The sequence below is a fragment of the Orycteropus afer genome, unplaced genomic scaffold (assembly GCF_000298275.1).
Source record: "Orycteropus afer afer isolate SDZICR_OR568_19922 unplaced genomic scaffold, OryAfe1.0 scaffold00075, whole genome shotgun sequence".
Classification (NCBI taxonomy): Eukaryota; Metazoa; Chordata; class Mammalia; order Tubulidentata; family Orycteropodidae; genus Orycteropus; species Orycteropus afer.
The window spans coordinates 3530849-3552427 of record NW_006921662.1 but is presented as its reverse complement, the minus strand read 5'-3'; the positions used below and the strand labels follow the sequence as shown (position 1 = coordinate 3552427).

The following is a 21579-nucleotide window of genomic DNA, read 5'->3' as shown; positions in this document are numbered from 1 at the left end:
GGCTGACTGTTCCTCTGTCTGGCTTCCTGGCTTTTAATCCCCTTTCTCCTGCTCTTCTGGCCTGCTGCTTTGGGCATCCTTGAGTTGTCCTGGGGCTGACACACATAAAATCATACACACATAAAAAGAGGTCTAGTTAATGAAGGCAATAATATGTAGAATGCCAATCTGCTGATCTTTTCAGAAAAAAAAAAAAAAAAGCCTTGGCCATAGTCAAAAGAGTAGCTTTGCATTTCAAATAAAAATTTCAGATACATATAAACATATTTTATGATTCTCCACTGTGACCAACATTCTCATTTGTCCAATTCCTCTTGGATTAAACTGAGCCAAGTAATAGGCCTCTTACTATACTATCTTAGATAATACCCAGCACAAGCATTGAGTAACCTGAAAGCCATGTTTAAATCATTTTAATTTAACTTCAAAATCTACAGTTTTTATTTCCCTTAATATTGTTCTTCCTGGAACTCGAGCATAAAACACTGTTAGAGAGTACATGTGCTCAAAAGGATTTTTCATTCCTGTCACCTAAGGCCTAGGAAATAAATGGAAGAGATAACGTATCCATTTTCTACATACAAAGGCAGGAAATCTTCCTAGCAAAATATTAATAAATTTGAATCAAGTAGTTGAATACTAGAAACAGCTAAAGAAAAAGACCTGAAAGTAGTACTTCACAAAGAATAAAGAAAGATCTTGTAAAGTAAAAGGAAAATTCAATAAGCAAGTCAATATTTCTCAGAAAAATAGACGAGCTGATCTTCCAAAAGATATTTCACTCATTTTTTTAAATAAGTGGAGCCACCAACTTATTGAAGTCTCCTTATTTCATACACAAGAACTAAATTTAGTTAAAATAATAAACTCTTAGCTTCATCATACTAACATAACTTGTTTTACTGGATTCCATCCTTAGAGTTTTCTTGGGACCCAGCTATCTGGCTCAATCTTCAGTTTGGAACAAATAGCTGTGTTCAGAGTTCAATGTTGACACAACAGCATGAGTTAAGTAGTGATTTTTAACAGGATAAATAGAACCTTCACTTTTCAGGTTTCATAGATGCCACCTGGCTTGAAGTATGCCACCATGACCAGCCAATCTCAGGGGATCCACCAGCTCCTTCAGGCAGAAAAAAGGGCCAAGGACAAATTAGATGAAGCAAAAAAGAGTAAGTTCATCCCATCTGATCTCTGAGGGGTTTGTCACAAAATGTTCTTTAACAGGAAGAGATGGTGTAGTGGGATGAGTATTTTGGGATCAGGCAAAACTCCATTCAAACCCTGGTTCCACCCCACTCACTGTGAGATCTTGGGCCAGTTTGCTTAAGCTCCGCAGCCATCCGTTCTTCACTGCTACAGTGGAGGTGAAGTTTCCTAATTCAGATTCTTTTGGAGGATTGAAGCTTTTAGAGACCTTAATTTAAACCTTGACTCTGTAACTTAGTGTTGCTCCACCTCAATGTTCTCAATACTGAGTCCACTTATGAGCGAGTAACCTTGAGCAAATTACCTATTCTCTGTAAGCATCAGTATTCTCATCTGCAAAATTGGGATGGTAACATTTACTATTGTATTCTCATTCCTTTCTTGATAGCTTTCAATGTCAATATTTGGAATATTTTCATTTTATTCTATTTTTCTAACTTTTTGATTTAATTTTGTCTCTATGCATACACACAGAATGTTCTCAATAAATTTCAATTCCCTGTCCCTTCTCTTTGACAGTCACAAATACCACGTAAGTTAGGTATTATTAGTATTATCCCCATTTGTGTATGCAGAAACTGAGAGTTGGTGATTTGCCCTTGTCATGTCAAAAAAGCAATAGATATATTTTGCCAGATACTGTGCTCAGCATTTATCTCACTTACTCCTCACAACTCTTTTTGCAAGGGGGAAGCTAAAGCTTAGAGTTAGTATGCAACTTGCCCAAAATCCCACAGAAGGTAAATAATAGAGATAGGATTTGGATGAGGTTTAGCTGATTCCCAAGCCAAGATCTTAACCACTGCACACTACAATGTTGACAAAATGTTTATTATTAAAAACTAATATACAAAATTATTTAAAAAAAAAAAAAACTAATACACAGCAGATCGGCAAATCAAATTCTGGGTCCCTGGGACCAAGGCCTATGTTTCTCCCACTGTCCTATTCCATATCAAAACATTATTTAATCTAAAATAATTAAATTTTTCCTGGTTGTGTTATGTCCTGACTCTGCAACTAGATTCTCAAGTTCAATACATGAGGAGCTCTGTCTTAAAATGTTGTTTGTATAACTATGGATGAATGGAGTGATATGTATAGAGTAGATGAGATTAAACAATAGTAGGTTGTAATGCAAGAAAGGAACTACCCAATTCCCTGGGCTTTTGGACCACAAGTAACAGAATTTTCCTTTCTTAAGATAAATTGATTTTCTAAATCCTCAGTAATATGCACACTGACAACAACGAAAAAAATTTTAAGACTCCATGTCAGTGTGAGAGAGAAGATAAGGAAGGAGAAAGACAATGAAAACCAACTTTACCTACTTCATTTCCTTTTCTACAGCAAACCATGCAAATGACTTCAAGATGGTGTAAATGCAAAGTAATTTTATAGAAAGCACAGCAGGCAAAGACCTGCTGTTCGAAACACCCCTACCTTTTATTCGAATTTCTTTAACCATATTTAAAACTTCCAGAACAGAAAAAATAATTTATTTTAAGAAGGGATCACTATGTTACCTTTGCTTCCCCTTCTGAAAGAAACAAATGACCATGTTAGGCACAGTGTGGTTACTGTGTGGTTCTAATGCTCTTCTTTCTCAAAGTCATTAGAGAAGAAAAATACTGCTAATCATGCACATTGCTTGGGGTGGTAGTCACTGAGGACAACCTAGCCTCAAATTTCATAATAAAGATAGAAGCCAAACTTCCTCTCCTTTCCCCTACTGAAGACCCTCTGCTTAAGCAATCTTCCCTCAGAAGTCAGTGTTGAAAAGTAAGTATTATGTCATTTGTGTACAGAATATTCATTTCATTTTATACCAACGATTTAAAACACATACTTTTTTCTTAGTTTACCATGATCTTTTTCATGAATATTCAAAACATTCAACCAGATACAGTTAATACCCAGACTCTTAAGAACACTTTAGAAAACATTTTGACTTTCGACTTTCAACAATTAATTTCTGCACTCAACTTTTTTAGAGAGAGTATCATTCTGTGCTTTTTGTTTCAAAAGCATAGACTTCAATGCAGTTTTCATTAGATAGAACCTATTTTCTTACATGTTGTTGTTGTTGTTGTTTGCCGTTGAGTCGGCCCCGACTCATAGTGACCGCTCCTTGGGTTTCCGAGGCAGTATCACTACAGAAGTAGATTGCCCCATCTTCCTTCCGAGGAGTGGCTGGCGGATTTGAACTGCCAGCCTTCTTACATAGCTATTAGTAAGTAGCAGTTTACAGTTACAACTTAAATTACACTATCCATTCTATTTACTTCTTAAGACATTCTATGGCAAAATATAACATTTTACAGCCTGGTATGTTGTAACTAATTTTTATTTAATATATTTATTTAAATCGATTAAGATTCTTTGGGTGCCTAAAGATCCTTTGGTGGCATAAGCAGTTTGTGCTCGACTGCTAACCTAAAAGTTGGGAGTTCAAACCCATCCAGAGGCACTGCAGAAGAAAGTTCTGCCAATATGCCTCTGTAAAGAATATTCTATGGAGTAGTTCTACTCTGTAACATGGTGTCACCATGAGTCAGAATAGACATGAGAGAAATGGGTTTGGGTCTTTGGTTTGTTTGTTCAGGGGACTAGTTTCAGAAACTACATCAATGTATACTCCAGATGAGTAGGTCTAGATTCTTCCTTAAGTAACTCCCAGGTAAGATAAGACATCTACATAAATTGACCATTAAGAAAGAGAGAGAATGAATAATGACATGAGTGATGTTAAAAAAAAAAAAAAAAAAAAAATTTCCAGGGTTGACTGTTCAAATGCTGTAGAGTCACAATACTGGCTCATCACAGTACAAAAAAAAAAAAAAACCAACCTCACTGCTACCGAGTCCATTCCAACTCATAGCAACCTTACAGAACAGAGTAAAACTGCCCCATAGGATTTCCAAGCCTATAAATCTTTACAGAAGCAAACTGTCTCATCTTTCTCCCATGGAGCCAATGGTGGGTTCAAACTGCCAACCTTTTGGTTAGCAGCCAAATGCTTTAACCACTGTACCACAGAAGTACTCATGAGTGGTATAGATGATCATTATCTCCATAAACCTGTATATTTTTACTTCATCATTAGTCCATAAAAAAATTCATTTGAAAGCTTGGCATATTGAGGTAGAATAAAACCAAAACCAAACTCACTGCCATCAAGTTGATTCTAACTCATAGTGACCCTCTTTGGGTTTCCAATCTACTTCTTTATGGAAGTAGATTGCCCAGTCTTCCTTCTTTGGAGTGCTTGTTAGCTTTGAATCGCCAAGCTTCTGCTTAGCAGTCAAATGCCTTAGACACTATGTTACCAGAGCAGTCTAAATGGAATCAAATTGACAGAGATTAGATAGGAACTTTAGGGGGCATTAAGTTTATGTTAATGAGGGAGGAACAACTTAGAACAAGAAGGTGTAAATGGTTGTACAACTCAAAAAATGTAATCGATGTCACTAAATTATATATGCAGAAACTGTTGAATTGGTGAACATTTTCCTATGTATTTTCTTAATAACAACAAAATAAACTAAAAGAAAAAAAGACAAGATACTGAGAGAGAGAGTATTTGAAAGGAGAGGTGGGCTGGATTGTGGACAGGCTTGGCCAGCAGCAGAATGAAAAAGTATCATCTTGAGTTGAAAACTTAGGTTTCTTTGTATAAGTTATTTAGCATCTCTGAGTCTTGCTCTTTTTTTCTGTAAATATATTTATATAAGTCAAAAATGTAAAATATAAGTAAGCTATAAACGAAATAAATGCTTGGTTTTATTTTTAATAGCTATGTATAAAGTAAGGAGCTCTGGTAGCATAGTGCCTAAGGCATTTGACAGCTAATCAGAAGGCTGGCGGTTCAAACCCAACAGCCACTCCTAGGAAGGAAGATTGGGCAACTTACTTCCGTAAAGATGTACTGCCTTAGAAACGCAATAGGGGTTGCTTGAGTTGGAATCGACTTGATGGCAGTGCACTTGTTTATTTCAGAGATGTGTGCGTGTGTGTGTTTCTGGGTGTTGTTATCGTGTGCCCTTGAGTCCACAGTAACCCTACAGAACACAGTAGAAGTGCCCCACAGGATTTCCCAGGCTGTAAACCTTACAGAAGCAGATTGCCAAGTCTTTTCTCCCATGGAGCTCCTGCTAACCTTTCAGTTAGTAGCCAAGTGTTTAACCATTGCACCACCAGGGCTTTTTACAATACAAGATAGATCTATATTACACTTGTGTATTACATTATACATCTATATTATAATATATATACAAAGTATTTTAACATATATCATTTATATATGTATGTGTAAGAATAAGACATATCTTGTATTAAACTTGTATATTATATTATACATATATTACAAAATACACATGTTGTTGTTGTTGTTATGTGCCGCCGAGTCAAACCTGACTCATAGCGACCCCTCCTTGGATTTCCGAGGCAGTATCACTATGGAAGTCGATTGCTCAACCTTCCTTCCGAGGAATGGCTGGCGGGTTTGAACAGCCAGGCTTTTGGTTAGCAGTCAAGTGCCTTAGGCACTACACTACCAGAGCTCCTACAAAATACATATGTTGTTGTTGGTATGTGCCCTCGAGTCAAACCCGACTCATAGCGGCCCCTCCTTCTGTTTCCGAGGCACTATCACTATGGAAGTAGATTGCCCAACCTTCCTTCCAAGGAGTAGCTGGTGGGTTTGAACAGCCAGCCTTCTGGTTAGCAGTCAAGTGCTTTAGGCACTACACTACTGCATAATAAATACTTAGAGATTCTACAGAAAATAGATACTACATTAAGTCATGCAGTATTCCAGATTATTTCTTGTGGGTATGCACAATGTTAACAATTGATAATGTTTTTTTTAAAAATCAGCTAATCACCTATTTGTTTGCAATTATGCAAATATTCTGAGCTACCTAAATAAGCACTTTCATTTGATAAATTCTTCACTATTTGAGTGGATATTTTGGTTCATGAAGACATGATTTTTAATAAACTAGTAAAATAAATGTTTTATATTGGCATTTGACTGCCATCAAGTACAGGGGATGAATCAGCAAATAGCCACAATAGTGTACTCTCGCATTCTGGTGATTCTGAAGTTGATTCAGGAACAGGCAACATTTCATTCTGTTATATGGCAAATGTTGCCATGAATTGGAGTGAGTGCCATAGTAGCTGCCCACTCTTCTTCATCCACTACAGGCACTTTCTAGGTGATCACATCTCACCCATGGCTCAAATCAGCTCCATACTGATGACCTCCAACTTGGTATTTCCAGCCCCATTAGCCTTCCTGATCTCCAGATTCATATGAATACCATCCTTCTCACCATCAACACTTAGGAATTTAATAGGCATCTCAATTAAATTTCATTCTTAACTCTCCCTTACCAAAAAATATGTGAAGTCTTCATATTGACTCATCTCTCTGTCTCTAATATTTATCTGTCAGCTTTACCTTTAAATGTATATATAACCACTTCTAAAGATATCTACTGCTACTTTACTATTTTTAATCCATTGATGGCATAGTGCCTAAGGCATTTGACTGCTAACCAGAAAGCTGGTGGTTCAAACCCACCAGACACTTCTCACAAGGAAGATTGGACAATCTACTTCCATAGAGATACTGCCTTGGAAACCCAAGGAGGGGTCACTACGAGTCAAATTGACTCGACAACAGTGAGTTTGGCTTGGTTGTTTGGTAAGGAGCTCTGGTGGCATAGTGGATAAGACATTCAGCTGCTAACCAGAAGGTCAGGGGTTCAAATCCACCAGCTGTTCCATTGAAGGAAGATGGGTGATCTACTTCCATAAAGATTTACAACCTCAGAAACCTAATGTGGGTGCTCTGAGTTGGAATCAACTCAATGGCAGCGAGTTTGTTTTTTTTTTTTTTGGTTTTAGTTTAACAGTTATTTGTCTGGACTGTTGTAATAGACTTCAAACTGATCTTTCTGCTTCTTCTTTTTCCCCTGCAATTTATTTTCACCACAGCAGACAAAGAAATCCTTGGAAATCATAGGTAGTATTGTGTCTCATCTTTGCTAAAAACTCTCCTGGATTTAGGACCTCATAGGCAAAATCCTTACCATATCCTATGAGCTCTATATGAACTGGCCTCACTGTTACGTCTTTGATAGTATCTCTTCACGTTCAACCACCCTGCTGGCTTTGCTCCAGCTACACAGGTATATTTGTTGTTTCTTGAGCATGCCTAATACCCTCCCACCTCAGGACCTTGGAACCTGCTCTTCACTCTGTTTGGAACACTCTTCCCTCTCAGATAGCTGCATGACTAGTTGTCTTGCTTCCTTCAGGTGTCAGCTCATCTCATTTTATCTGAGAGTCTTTCCCTGGCCTGTCTAGATGAGCACCCACCATCATCACTCTCTATCCCTTTATGATCCTTCATTCTTCTTCATAGTATTTATCATCATCTGCCATATTATACACCAGTGTCTGCTTTTTTATTTATATTTCTGCTCCTAGAATGGAAATTCTAGGAGAACAGGGATTGTCTGTTTGATTTTTACCATTTAAGTGCTTGGCTGCTAACTGAAAGGTCAGCTCTTCAAACCCATCAGCCACTCAGAAAAAGAAAGATGTGGCAGTCTGCTTCCATAAAGATTACAGCCTTGGAAACCTGATGGAGCAGTTCTTTTGTGACTTTAAAGTCACTATGAGTTGGAATCAACAGCAATAAGTTTGGTTTTGGAAGGATTTTGTTTTATTTTGAGATCTAGAATAGTGTCAAATTCACCAGCTGCTCCACGGAAGGAAGAGGGGTGATCTACTTCCATAAAGATATAGTAGATATTAAGTTATATTGATTGATTAAATACTTCTATTTGAGTTCTATGAAGCATTTGATAATGTTGGTCATATCCTTCATGGAATGTTCGCTTTTCTCTTTTAGTTTCCCTACTACTCTGATCGCTTTCTAAGCCTCCTTGTGAAGCTCCTCTTCCTTTTATCATTCCTTAGCTATTGTTATTGACTGAGGTAAGGACCTTTGCGCTCTTTTCTACTCATTCTATATGTTGTTGTTAGCTGCCATTGAGTAGCTCCAACACATGGAGACCTTATGTACAACAGAACAAAACACTGCCTGGTCCAGGGACAGTCTCACCATCCTTGCTATGCCTGAGCCCATTGATGCAGCCACTGTGTCAATCCATCTTGTTGAGGGCCTTCCCCTTTTTCACTGACCCTCCACTTTACCAAGCATGATATCTTCTCCAGGGAATGGTCCCTTTTGACAACATGACCAAAGTAGGTAAGTCGAAGTCTGGCCATTCTTGCTTCCAAGGAACATTCCAGGTGCACATCTTCCAGGACAGATTTGCTTGTTCTTCTGGCAGTCCTTGGTACTTTTAGTATTTGCCAACACTACAACTCAAAAGCATCAAGTTTTCTTCAGTCTTCCTTATTCACTGCCCAGCTTTCACATACATATGAAACAATTAAAAACACTATGGCTTAGGTTAGTCGGACCTTAGTCTTCAAAGAGATATCTTTGCTCTTCAGCACTTTAAAGAGGTCTTTTGCAGCATATTTGCCTAGTGCAATATGTCATCTATTTTCTTGACCACTGCTTCCGTTGGTATTAATTTTGGAATCAAGTAATATGAAATCTTTCACAACTTCAACTTTTTCTCCATTTATCATGATGCTGCTTATTGGTCCAGTTATGAGAATTTTTATTTTATGTTGAGGTGTAATCCATACTGAAGACCATTGTATATGCTCTCTCTTTATTTCATTCTGAAACCTATTGCTATAGCTATCACATATGCAAACCGAGATGACTGACATCCAAATCTCTGTCTCAATTTCAGGCTATTGTCTTGGATTCCAAACTTCTCTGTCCACCTGCCCATTGGGACCCTCCGGGAACATCTTCAAGGAAGTCCACAGAGACTTTTCTAGTGACAGTCTGAGGACTTCCCCTCAAACTCACATCTTACTTCTTAACAAAAATATCCCAGGAATTGGCCCTGTTTTCCTAATCATGATGAAAATGAGTAACTTGTTTTGTCAAATACTTCATATGCATAGTCCATATAATGACTCTTTGTAATTCATTATTAAATCTGCTTTATAGGCAAAAAAAATCCAAAGTCAGAAAAACTAAATAACTTGCTTAAGGTCACAAAGCTTCTAATTTCTTATAGATATGGTGCCTAGCACAGAATTTTAATTCACTTTTGAGATGATACAGGGTCCCTAAGTGGTACAAATGGTTTGCTCTTGGCTACTAAGCTAAAGGTGGGCAGTTCAAACTCACCCAGTGGTCCTGTAGAAGAAATGCCTGGCCCTCTGCTTCTGTAAAAATTACTGCCAAGAAAACTCTGTGCAACAATTCTACTCTGTAACACATGGGCTTACCATGAGTCAGAATTGACTCAATGGCAACTAATTGAGTTTGCTTTCATTTTCTAAGATAAGTGAAAAGTCCATCTTTCACAAACAAGCAAACAACACAAAAATAAAACCTTCCAGAACAAAGTCAGCAATCCAAGTATCACAATAGGTTTCTCTGGGTCTTAAGAGCTCACTTGCATCTTGAGACATTCAGTTCACTTGGCCTCTGCTATCCAGAAAACCAGGAAAGTTTCATCTCTGAGCATTGTCTCCTCTGTTTCCACACAGAGTTCAGCTTTAACCTACCCAAACTGAATATTTAATCATCCTCTCTACTCAAATCATCTGGAAGCCAACCCAAACACTGTTTTCCCCTCCCTCACTCTCCACAAATCATCCTATAGGATATATCTCAATAATGGCTTTCTGAATGTAGGCCATGTCTGCATAGAAAGCCATATATCTCGATAAACATGGCATGGAACTGCTCACAAAGTCCTTAAAAATATCTTAGAAAGAATGGTCTTGACTTTTTATAATCCCCCAAATGAACTATCCACCCCCATTGCTTTCCTGGCTAATAAGTCTACTCAACCCTATTCAGCTTAATGGTGACCTCTTCAGAAGCCTTTCCTGAGCCCTCCCAGTAGCCTTCCCTGGCCCCCATTCTACAAATCTTGGTCTATTTATTTACATTTCTGGCTTACTCTAGTCACATAAGGTATAATATGACTAAATTGAGGGAAAAAGAGGAAACACAGATTCTACAGAATTTTAATTAAAAAAAAAAAAAAAACTGCCATCAAGTCGGATCCAACTCATAGCGACCCTTCCTTGGGTTTCCGAAGCAGTATCACTACAGAAGTGGATTGCTGGATTGCTCCATCTTCCTTCTGAAGAGTGGCTGGTGGGTTTGAACCACCAGCTTCTAGTTAGCAGTCAAATGCCTTAGATATAAATATTGTGGTTTTTAACTGTCACAGAACAAATAAAATCAAGACTTACATTTCATTATTTTCCATTGAGTTTGTGTACTCTCCACAATTTATATATTATATAATTTTTCTCTTCAGAGCTGGAGTACTATGTACACATTTCCACAAGGCACTGCATTTCTGCTGAGCAGGGGCAAGGATCATGTCCTATGTATTTCTCTACCCTGTTTCTAGCTCTATACATAATATAAAGGAGGTGTCCAATGAATGCTGAATGAATAATGAATAAATGAAAACTGCCCTTTCTTGCACCACTCTGCAGTTCCAGCTTTAGCATGATTTAAAATCAAAATTCATAAGATGGTCACATTTTTTAAACCAAAAATCAGAACATTTGTTCTGATATGCTTATATGTCCTTGTATGAACTTTGGGACTAAATATTAGATTGTCATATTTGAAACCTGAACTGTCCCCCATAGTCACCTGCCTGTGTTTTATACAAAAATCATTGAGAAATAAGAATATCAATTCCTTTCTGTTCATAGCAGCCCTACTTTTGATGCTTAAGAAGAAAGAGGTACAATCTTTAAATTTGGAATACTTCATACACAGAGTAATAAGATATAGGTGTGTTGTATGCATTTTGCTTCACCTCTAGCAGAACAGTGAGCTTTAGACTCTAGTTTGTTCCACTGGATTAAATCAGGTATAACATATGCGGCCTCTCACACAGTGGCAGCTGCTGAGTTTATCCAGAAAATTGCTGTGCCAGCAGCAATTTCCCTGTGGCTCTCCTATTTAATTGAATGAGAACCAGCAGGTGACTGGTGCCATGATGGGGGGAATCACAGGCACACTCCGAGCCTGTCACTGTGTGATGGAGCTAATGCACTGTCTCTTAGAAGAGAACTAGATTCTGTTCAGGGCTAGGGCACACAAAGCTTTTCCTGTTTTTTTTTTTGTTTGTTTGTTTGCTTGTTTGTTTTTTTTTAATTTTGTTTTGTTTTAATGTGTTTCAGCATCTTAACTTTGAAGCCAACATGTTATACAATGAAAATGGAGAATACTGATATTTCATGAGATTTATTTTATAAAATAATTATGTATTCTTTGCACAATGAGTACATAGAATACGTAATTATTTTATAAAATAAATCTCATAAAACATCAGTATTCTCCATTTTCATACCACAACATGTTGGTTTCAAAGTTAATGTATTCTATGTGCTCACTAGGGGAGCTCTGGTGGTGTAGGGCTTAAGGCCCTTGACTATTAACCAGAAAGTTGGCAGTTCAAACCCACCAGCCACTGCTCGGGAGGAAGTTTGGGCAATCTACTTCCGTATGATACTGCCTCAGAAACCCAAGGAGGGGTCGCTATGAGTTGGAGACGACTCAACAGCACATAACAACAACAACATGCACTCATTATTTCTAAGCAAATGTTCATATATCTTAGAAGTATTTTTCTCCCAGTGTTAATGATAGACAGTGATAGGAAAGTGGGTTGTCCATCAAGAGATAGTTTTCCCTACTAACATGACATCTATTTGCTCTACTCACAGAGTGTGTCTTTGAAGAGTATGTGTTTGGTTGTCACAAAATGATTAGAATTGTAGAGAACAAAGATATTAGTATATACAAAATGGTAATGAGCAGTAAGTAGGAAGAAGGTAAGTATTGCTATTCATGTTCCGTTAAGGATCAAGAATCAGACAAGCATTAGTTTGCACCAGGTCTTTAATTTTAAAGAGACTGACCAAAAATAAACAGACAAAAAGAAAGAAAAGAACAGAAAACAAGTTGCCATGGAGTCAACTCTGATTCATGGAGATTCCATCAGAGCAGAACTGTGCTCCACAGGGTTTCCAGTGGCTGATTTTTCAGAAGTAGATCACTGGGACCTTCTTTCAGGGTGCCTCTGTGTGGACTCAGACATCCAACTTTTACATGAATAGTTGAGTGCATTAACCATTTGTATCACTGAAGGACTCCAAAGAGAGTAAAATCCACTGCCATTGAGTTGATTCCTACCCGCAGCAAACTTATAGTACAGAGTAGAACTGCCCCATAGGGTTTCCAAAGCTGTAAATCTTGATGGAAGCAAACTGCCTCATCTTTCTCCTGCAGAGCAACTGATGGGTAAGAACTGCCAACCTTTTGGTTACAAAGGACATGCTTTAACCACTGTACCATCAGAGCACCTTAAAGAAAGTAGCTCCACCCCCAAAGCCTTTTAGTCCATTTCAATTCATAGTGACCCCCATAGGACAGAGTAGAAGTGTTTTAACCACCACACTACCAAAAAAAAAAAAAAAAAAAAAACCCACTGCCATTCAGTCAATTCTGACTCATAGTGACCCCCTCTAGGTTTCTGAGGAGGCAAATCTTCACAGAAGTAGATACGTAGATTGCCTCATCTTCCTTCCAAGCTGGTGAGTTTGAACCACCAACCTTTCAGTTGGCGGTCAAATGTCTTAGTAACTGCACCACCAGAGCTCCTTTTTTTCCTTAAAGAGTATAACCAAAAAGCAAAACCAAATCTATTGCCATTGAGTTCATTCTAACTCATAGTTACTCTATAGGACAAGGGAGAACTGTTTTAACCACCACAAGAGCTCCTTTTAAGAAAGTAAAGGTAGAGCTAAATATCTGTTCTGGATGAAATTTACCCAGTCCCAGTCAAGGATGACAGGCATTAAAAGAGACACATTTCCATTTGTAACTCAGTGAATACATCTTTTTCCATATAATGTAGAATGACTATGGGGAAGACAAATTTAGAAACATTCTATCCTCAAAGATCACAAAGGTCTATAAAAAATGTAGCTAGATGATAAATAGATATCATAATGCTACCTAATGATAAAAAGTTTAACAGACATTATCAGAGAAAAGAAAATATACAAACAAAAGTTATAAACAAAAAAATTATAAGCAAAAGTTTATCAGACGTTATTAGAGAAAAGAAAATAAATGGACAAAAGAATGGAGGTATTTAACAGAAAATCAGAGGAAAAAAAAAAGAATTTTAATATAGTTCAGACTTTCTTTAAAGTTTTAATGATCACAAAAGGTTAGTACCTAACACCCTAAATGTAGTGGGAGGTGGGGGCATAGAAGCAATTAAAATTAGCATTAACCCCCAAAACTTATTCTGGTTGACCAGCAGTTCTGTGCTTAGCTAACGATCCCCACAAGTTTGCATATGTCTGAAACTTTCATGTGCATTGCTGTCTGATGGCTTAGGGCTTACTTACACCTTTGCTCTTAATAAAAGAAAGGGGCTACTTAACTAAATCTCCTAACCATTAAAAACAATTGGTTTTACAACCACTTTCAAGTCCCCCTCAGAGAAAACTACTACAAAAAACAATCTACTTTGATGTGTTGTGGGGCTTAATCAGACATTCTAGAGTCAACAAATGGTAAGGAGAAACCCCAATAAAATGTTTTGAAAAAATGGTAAGTCAGTCTGATAGAGTCTGAGTTACATGTTTGTAGAGGCTTTGGAGCTCTGCCAGTGTTAAATAGGATCCAGTTGGTGTAGACTGAAGGATTCCTGGCTGCAAATCAGAACAGAAAATCTGACCACAGAATGTCTTTTCAAGTATGTGACAGATAAAATCTGTTCTCTGACTGTTAGTCCTGTGAATAAATGAGAAGATATTTTATTCAAATACATACGGGTGAAACAAAGTTGTCATTTCCATGTTTTAAAGAATCCAATGGAAAAAATAAGAAATTTTTTCAACATGTCTATTAATGTTTTTTTTTTTTAATGAAATATGCTACTCAAGAGAAAAGCATCATAAAAAAGTGCACTTTATCCATCTTTTAAAATCAAGTTTGAAATCCAATGCATACTAAAAAGAAGCATCATTCCTTTCTATGCCACTGGTAATTTTCAGGAAAAGGGAAGAGATTAAAACAAGCCAAGGAAGAAGCAATGGCAGAAATTGACCAGTTCCGAATGCAGAAAGATAAAGAGTTTCAGCTGAAACAATCTAAAGTAAGTAACAAGCTCACCAATGATTTTTATGCAACATAAATTATAAAATGTTAATATACATAAAGTGTAATACAGAATATCCGAGTGGGGGGAACAGGGGAAACACTGAGACTGAGCACAGATCGGTCAACCAAAGGTAGCATCAAACCAAATACTCTATTTTAAACATGACAGAATTATTGGTTTTACATTTTTACTTGCAAGGTATTTTTTATTTGTTCTAAAAAGAAGAAAACAATAATTATTATCTAATATATATATTGAAAATTATATTCTTAAATATGTAAATTGAAGGGATTGGTTAAAGAATCTTTCCTATTACAGATCATTGACATTGTAGTATGAAGAGAATCCCAGAAAACATGTTTTGTCTATAGAGATTTGCCAGCAGAGAAAATAAAAAATGTTGGGCGCTAAGTTATACACTGTATTTGTTAGGCCACGTTTTCTTTTGTGGACTCAGATTTATAAATGACCAAAGTAAATATTGCTGAAAAGCCTTCTGCTAAGTCTTTACTATTTTCTTTTCAACTAATTAGTTTCATTCAAGAAATGGTTCATAAAAGTGTGAAGAAACACTTCTTCCTACACCAGTGTTTTTAAATATCTGAAGTTTACAGTAAAAACAAATGCATGGAAATTTCAGAGTCAATACCCTCCTTTCCATGCCATACCATGAACCAAAAAAAAAAAAAAAAAATAGAAATCATTAAACTCCAAATGTCATAAGTTAAGTTTATATGATATTTTCTTTTTACCTCATTAAAAATACAAATAAAATTCTATGCAAAGTCAGACATTGCAAAATGAACCACAAGCAGTTTGAAATCTCTCTGTTTACAGCTTTTATCTGTGTGGTAGTAAATAAGCTCATGTGTTGTTGTGTGCCATGGAGTCAGACCCGACTCATAGCAACTCCTCCTTGGGTTCCCCAGGCGGTATCACTACAGAAGTAGATTGCCCCACCTTCCTTCCGAGGAGTGGCTGGTGGGTTTGAACCACCAGCCTTCTGGTTAGCAGTCAAGTGCTTTAGGCACTATGCTACTAGAGCTCAGGTAAATTGGACCCCATGGTAGGAAAACTTTTCCAGGAAGGTCCTACTTCAAATATGGAGTCCTTGCTACAATAAAATTGACCACTCAGCAAGAATAAAGTCTTCTATGGAGCTCTGGTGGTGCAACAGTTAAGTGCTCAGCTCTAACTGAAAAATTGGTGGGTCTAACCTACCCAATGGAACCACGGGAGAGAGACCTGGTGATCTGTAGTAAAGACTACAGCCTAGGAAACCCTATTGGGCAGTTCTACTCTATCATATGGGGTCATATAAGAGAGAATTGACTCAACAGAACCTAACAACAACAACAATATTTGAAAAAAGAAATCCTAAGTCTGTACATGGCATATCTGGCCCTTCTCTAGGCTACCTCTCAAATCAGTTTTCCTACCACTCTTGACTTTACTCATTCTATTCTGGATATAGTGGTCCTCTTACTGTTCCCCAAACAGACTAGGCATGAAGCTGCTACCATGGGACCTTTGCACATGCTATCCTTCTCCCTGGAATCCTCTTCTCTAAGACACATACATCTCTATTCAATTATCAACAACTTCTATTGATCACCTTGCCTAAAATTGTATCTTTTATAAATAAAGGACAATAATAGCCCATTATAGTCCTTACTCTTTCTTCAGAACATTTATCACTATCTGATACAATAATATATATTTACATTTCTTGCTTATTGCTCACCTTTCCTTTTTGCATCTAAGCACCAAAAGGGCAGGCTCTTTGTTATGTTCTCTGTTGTTATCCTAGACAATAGAACAGAGTCTAGTCTATAGTAGGTGCTCTATAAATATTTGTTGAAAGAATGAGTACCTAAACATTTCTTCTGGCCTTTATCTTTCCTGTTGAGGCTATCATAACCATGGCATACTAGGACCTGAGAAAATAAGCATCCTTGACCCTAACCATGTTTGATTATCCTATGTAGGCTGCTACTGTTGGTATGAAATTTACTTCTACTTTTATGTAATAACAAAACTGAATATACTTTCAGGAAATGGTTGGATTAAATCTTGAAATATTTCTCCAGAAGAATCTTAGAAGATTTACAGCTGGTTCAGAATAGTTGCTGTCTGCTTTGGACAATAATTAAAACTCCTCACTGCTCTCATAATCAGTGCTCTAAGTCAATTTGACAGCTATTTGATCAAAAGCTCACAAAGTACACATGTCTAGGTCTCCACTACTTCAAGCATACTGTAAAACCACTGACACCAATCTTCCTTCCTTGGCATGACTACCATAGGCAGGCATATTGCTATTCCAGTTCAATCTTATCATCAATAACCCAGGGCAAGATGAGGTCTTAGAGGAGACCAAAGAAGCCAGTTTTCTGCCTCTTGTCAGTGCTACAGGAGCACTGGGGGTGTACTGGTTAAAGCATTTGGCTGGTAACCAAAAGGTCACAGTTCTAACCCACCAGCCGTGCTGTGGGAGAAAGATGAGGCAGTCTACTTCCGTAAAGATTTACAGCCTTGGAAACTCTATGGGTCAGTTTTACTCAGTCTTTATGGGAACATTCCAACTCATAGTGATCCTCAGGAAAGAGTAAAACTGTGCCACAGCGTTTCCAAGCTTTTAAATATTTATGGAAACAGACTACCTCATTTTTCTCCTGCAGAGCAGCTGGTGGGTTCAAACCAACAGTCTTTCAGTTAGCAGGTGAATGATTTAACCACTATGCCTCCAGAGTGCCTTTTTCTTGCACACACACACACAAAACTCACTGCCATCGAGTGGATTCCAACTCAGTGTGACCCCCTTTGGGTTTCCAAAGCAGTAAATCTTTACAGAAGTAGATTGCCAAGAACCATGTGCACCTGTTTCAATTTACTTACCAATTTGACTTAAAAACACACTTAGGAATGGATCTCTTTCATAACCCAATGATTGCCTGTATTTCTCTGGGATCCCACCACTCTAGACACTTTACATTCATGAATCTGGTCTTTTATACAACAATGTTATCCCTGTTTTAAATATAAAGAATCTGAGTTTGAGATGAACTTTTCCAAAGTCACGCACAAAGCTTCTTAAATTGTTGTTCTTGTTGTTGTTATGTGCCAGCGAGTAGGACCATACTCATAGCGACTCTCCTTGGGTTTCCGAGGCGGTATCACTACAGAAGTAGATTGCCCAACCTTCCTTCTGAGGAGTGGCTGGTGGGTTTGAACTGCCAGCCTTCTGCTTCACAGTCAAGTGCCTTAGGCACTATGCTACCAGACCTCCTTCAATTAGCCTATTAATAATTATTTAATTATTAATAAAACAGTGCTCCAAAGAAAAATAAGTCAATTTATCATCTAGTTTTTCAACCACTGAAGACACTGGGTCTAGGAGGGAAAAATAAAAATTTGGTAGAACCTCCAAGATTTTTGAGTTTGGTAAAGCTCTGGTAGCATAGTGCCTAAGGCACTTGACTGTCAATTGGAAGGTTGGTGGTTCAAACCCACCAGCCACTCCTGGGAAGGAAGATGGGGCAATCAATCTACTTCCATAGTCATACTGCCTCGGAAACCTAAGGAGGTATTGCTATGAGTCAGATCCGACTCCATGGCACATAACAACAACAACATCTTGATAAGTAGTTCACTTATACTTTTAAACATCTTACCAAGGGAAATTCAATCCATATATTTCTGTTTCTTGAATACCCATTTACCAAAATGTTATCTTGTAAAAGTTATTTCATGGCTTAGAAGCTATATGTTCTCAAAATTATTTTCTTTGAAGTGGGAAGCCCTATCATCTGGGCTATAAACAGGAGAGAACTTGAACCCAATAACCTCAATCGCATTAGATTTCAAGCTTAGGACCTAGAAAGATCAAGTGGATTGTAGAATTTAGAATAGTGTAACAGCCCTGAAGGTGAAATCAATCATTAGTGGAGCCTCCTGGATTAAATGAAATGCATGTCCTCTCTATATGGTCACAGAAGAGAAAAATATACAAATAACCATTTGTCTGGCCTTAGCAGTGCCTTTTAAGAAACAAGTTTACAAAGGAGGTAAATTTGGAGCTGATTGTTTGCTTTAACAAAGGATAACTTTACAAAGAGTTTCACTGCAAAATTCCTGTACATCCTTAACTTCCTTGGTGAAACATTTTGGTCAAACTTGATAGATGACCTTCACTCAGAGAAACAGAGAAGACAAGGAAAAATATTGGCAATCACTAGCAATTAAAGAGCAATCCAAAAGAAATATTAAACTGTCTAAAATTATAATTCAATTTAGGACAAATTCAATGTACACTAAAATTTTTAATGTTATATTTATTGTCCCAAAAGACATGTCTGTATATGTAAAAGTATCTTACTAGGCATATAGCAGCTATGCATTTTTTGGGGGGGAGGGGGAAATAGTATATTGATATAATCAGTTCAAATAATGAATTTTAAAAACAGACCAATCAGTTATTTACTCTTTAAAAACTAGCAAAAAATAGATTTACTGCTACTTTCAACTTTATTTGCTAGATTTGTAATTCATGAAGTAAATAGGAAAGATATTGAAACTAAATGGATGTTATTATAAATGCATCAAAACATGAACTAAAAAATCATTAGAACATGGCATAATGGTTATAAACTTGTATTCAATTTGTACTATGTGAAAGTTATAAAAGGGGAAAAGAGACCCCAGATTCAAAGAGGTTCAATACACTTATTAATGGACAGGACAAAGACAAAACAAAGACAATCATCCAGGATGAGGGAAACCATCAGCATGTACACAGTACAGAAAGCTGAATGGAGCCTGCTGAGTCACGGCCATGCGTTTAATTATATATGATTGAAAAAAAGAATCATCACAAAATCATGATTGGTGGCAGATCAATCTGTCACTGTTGCAGGCAGGACTACAGAAAAGGGGAAAGACCATGATTGGGCACTGAAGATAGGAAAGGATTGCAGGATTGGTTCTGGAACTTGACTACCTGGCTAAGGGGTGGTCCAGACAGGCTGTGACTCATGACCATGCAGCCTATTTTCGACAAAACATGGCTGCCAAACACCACCAAGACCCCAACCTTAATTTAAATCAGAAAAGAACACACCCAAGAAAGTTCTCTAGTTCTTAGTGTGAACATAATCTATTTTAAACCATACTCCTCTTGAAGGCAAACTGTCCCTCTCTAGGTTTGTCCTGGGAGCTCTGGTGGTGTAGTGCCTAAGGCCTTTGACTGCTAACCAGTCGGCTGGTGGTTCAAACCTACCAGTCACTCCTTGGAAGGAAGACTGAGCAATCTACTTATGCAGAGATCTCACTTGGGAAACCAAGCAGGGGTCACTATGAGTCAGAATCCACTTAATGGCAGTGAGCTTGGTTTTGTTTTTTTGAGGTTTGTCCTAGAATTTGTCTGTGCACAGCCACAATGCTGGTTTGATGGTCAGAAAGAACCTACATGGCATCTGAAACTTATGCCAAGCTTCAAAATGGAGTTAGAGCTCCCAGTGCAGACCACAGCCTTCCACAACCCCAAGTGCTTTAATTTAATTTAATTTAATCTCTAATACTAAATCAACTTAGAAATGGAAATAACAGGCCACTGACAGCTTCCATTTTTTAAAAAAAGCTTATCCATCCCACTCACAGTATTAACGATCTTATTCATTCTCTGAGAATATTCTGGTAAAATACAATATGTGCACCATTGAATAATGATTGACAAACAGACCAAAGCAAATTTAACTTAAAGAAATAATTAAATTTTTATACGGCATGTGTTGCTGTTGCACATGCAGTTGAGTTGATTCTGATTCATAGGGATCACAGAGGACAGAGCAGAAGTGGCCCACAGGATTTCCTAGGCTGAAATCTTTATGGAAACTGATTGCCTGATTTTTTTTTCCTTCCCGGGAGCCACTGGTGTGTTTAACCATTGTGTCACCGGGGCTCATTAATACAATGTGCGGTGTAGTGAATTCTACCTGTTTTGTTTTGTTAGATAATGGGCTCTCAGAGTAATCTCGCAGAAGAAATAGAAACACAAACACTAGAGAAGATACAAGAACTGAAGGGAAGCTACAAGAAATTCACAGAAAGTGTGATGAACCAGCTTCTGAACATGGTCTATGACATGAAACCAGAAATCCACGTGAACTACAGACCCACTAACTAAACAAGCATCAGTCTTCAATAAAGGTGTATGTGTGCTGCCTGGTTGCTTTTGCCTTTAAGTTTTCATTAAAGAATTTAAAATGTTAATCTTAAATTTATTGGTATCCATTTATTTCAGTGTGACATAGTGTGCACATTGGCATTGAATTAAAAACAAAAAACTAATTGTTATAGCTTTCCTGGAAATAGGTATAACTTATCTTGTAACTTGGAGAAAAGTAAGAATGTAGAGTAAAATGTTTTTTGACATTTAGCAGAAAAACATGGTCTTAACAGTTTTCAGTGTCTTTTTAAAATTTCTTCTTTTTATTAATTTAGCAAATGTACTCTTAGTTGGGCTTATTATAATACAATTTTTAGAAGAGCATAATCATGACTTGCACATAGATGAATAATGAACATATGTCAAGGATTTTAGTTAACTTGTTAATAAAGGAGGAAACCAGTAAGTTGAAAGACCAATTAAAAGAATTGCACATATATAATATATATAGATTATGTATATATTCTAAGAATTGTCTTTACATCATATATACAATACACATAAAAGTATTTTATAATTTATGTATGCATGAGTGTTTGTACGTGTGTATACACACATATAATACATATATATGTATTGCATATACACACATATAATATATATTTATATGAATATACAAACACACACATAATAAGCTCTAAAAATGATAAAACTGATTTACAAGTAAATTCAAAACTGGCTTCCTCCATAGGGTTGGTTGTGAGGAAAATCAATTGTCCTTCCTGACAGAATTAATTTGCCTGTCTATGGACAAGAATCATTTTCATTACTCTCAATTATCTGCAGAGTTGCGACATAGCTCAAAAACAATGA

At 37.1% G+C, this 21579-nt stretch overlaps 1 protein-coding gene across 1 annotated transcript; it reads left to right on the top strand.

The window, feature by feature from the left end:
• Positions 1-1090: 1090 nt before the first annotated feature.
• Positions 1091-20724, top strand: ATP6V1G3 (ATPase H+ transporting V1 subunit G3). Its single transcript, XM_042780983.1, has 4 exons — positions 1091-1172; positions 9434-9454; positions 14434-14534; positions 20551-20724. The coding sequence occupies exons 1-4, from the start codon at positions 1091-1093 to the stop codon at positions 20722-20724; spliced, it is 378 nt and encodes a 125-aa protein (XP_042636917.1).
• Positions 20725-21579: the final 855 nt, after the last annotated feature.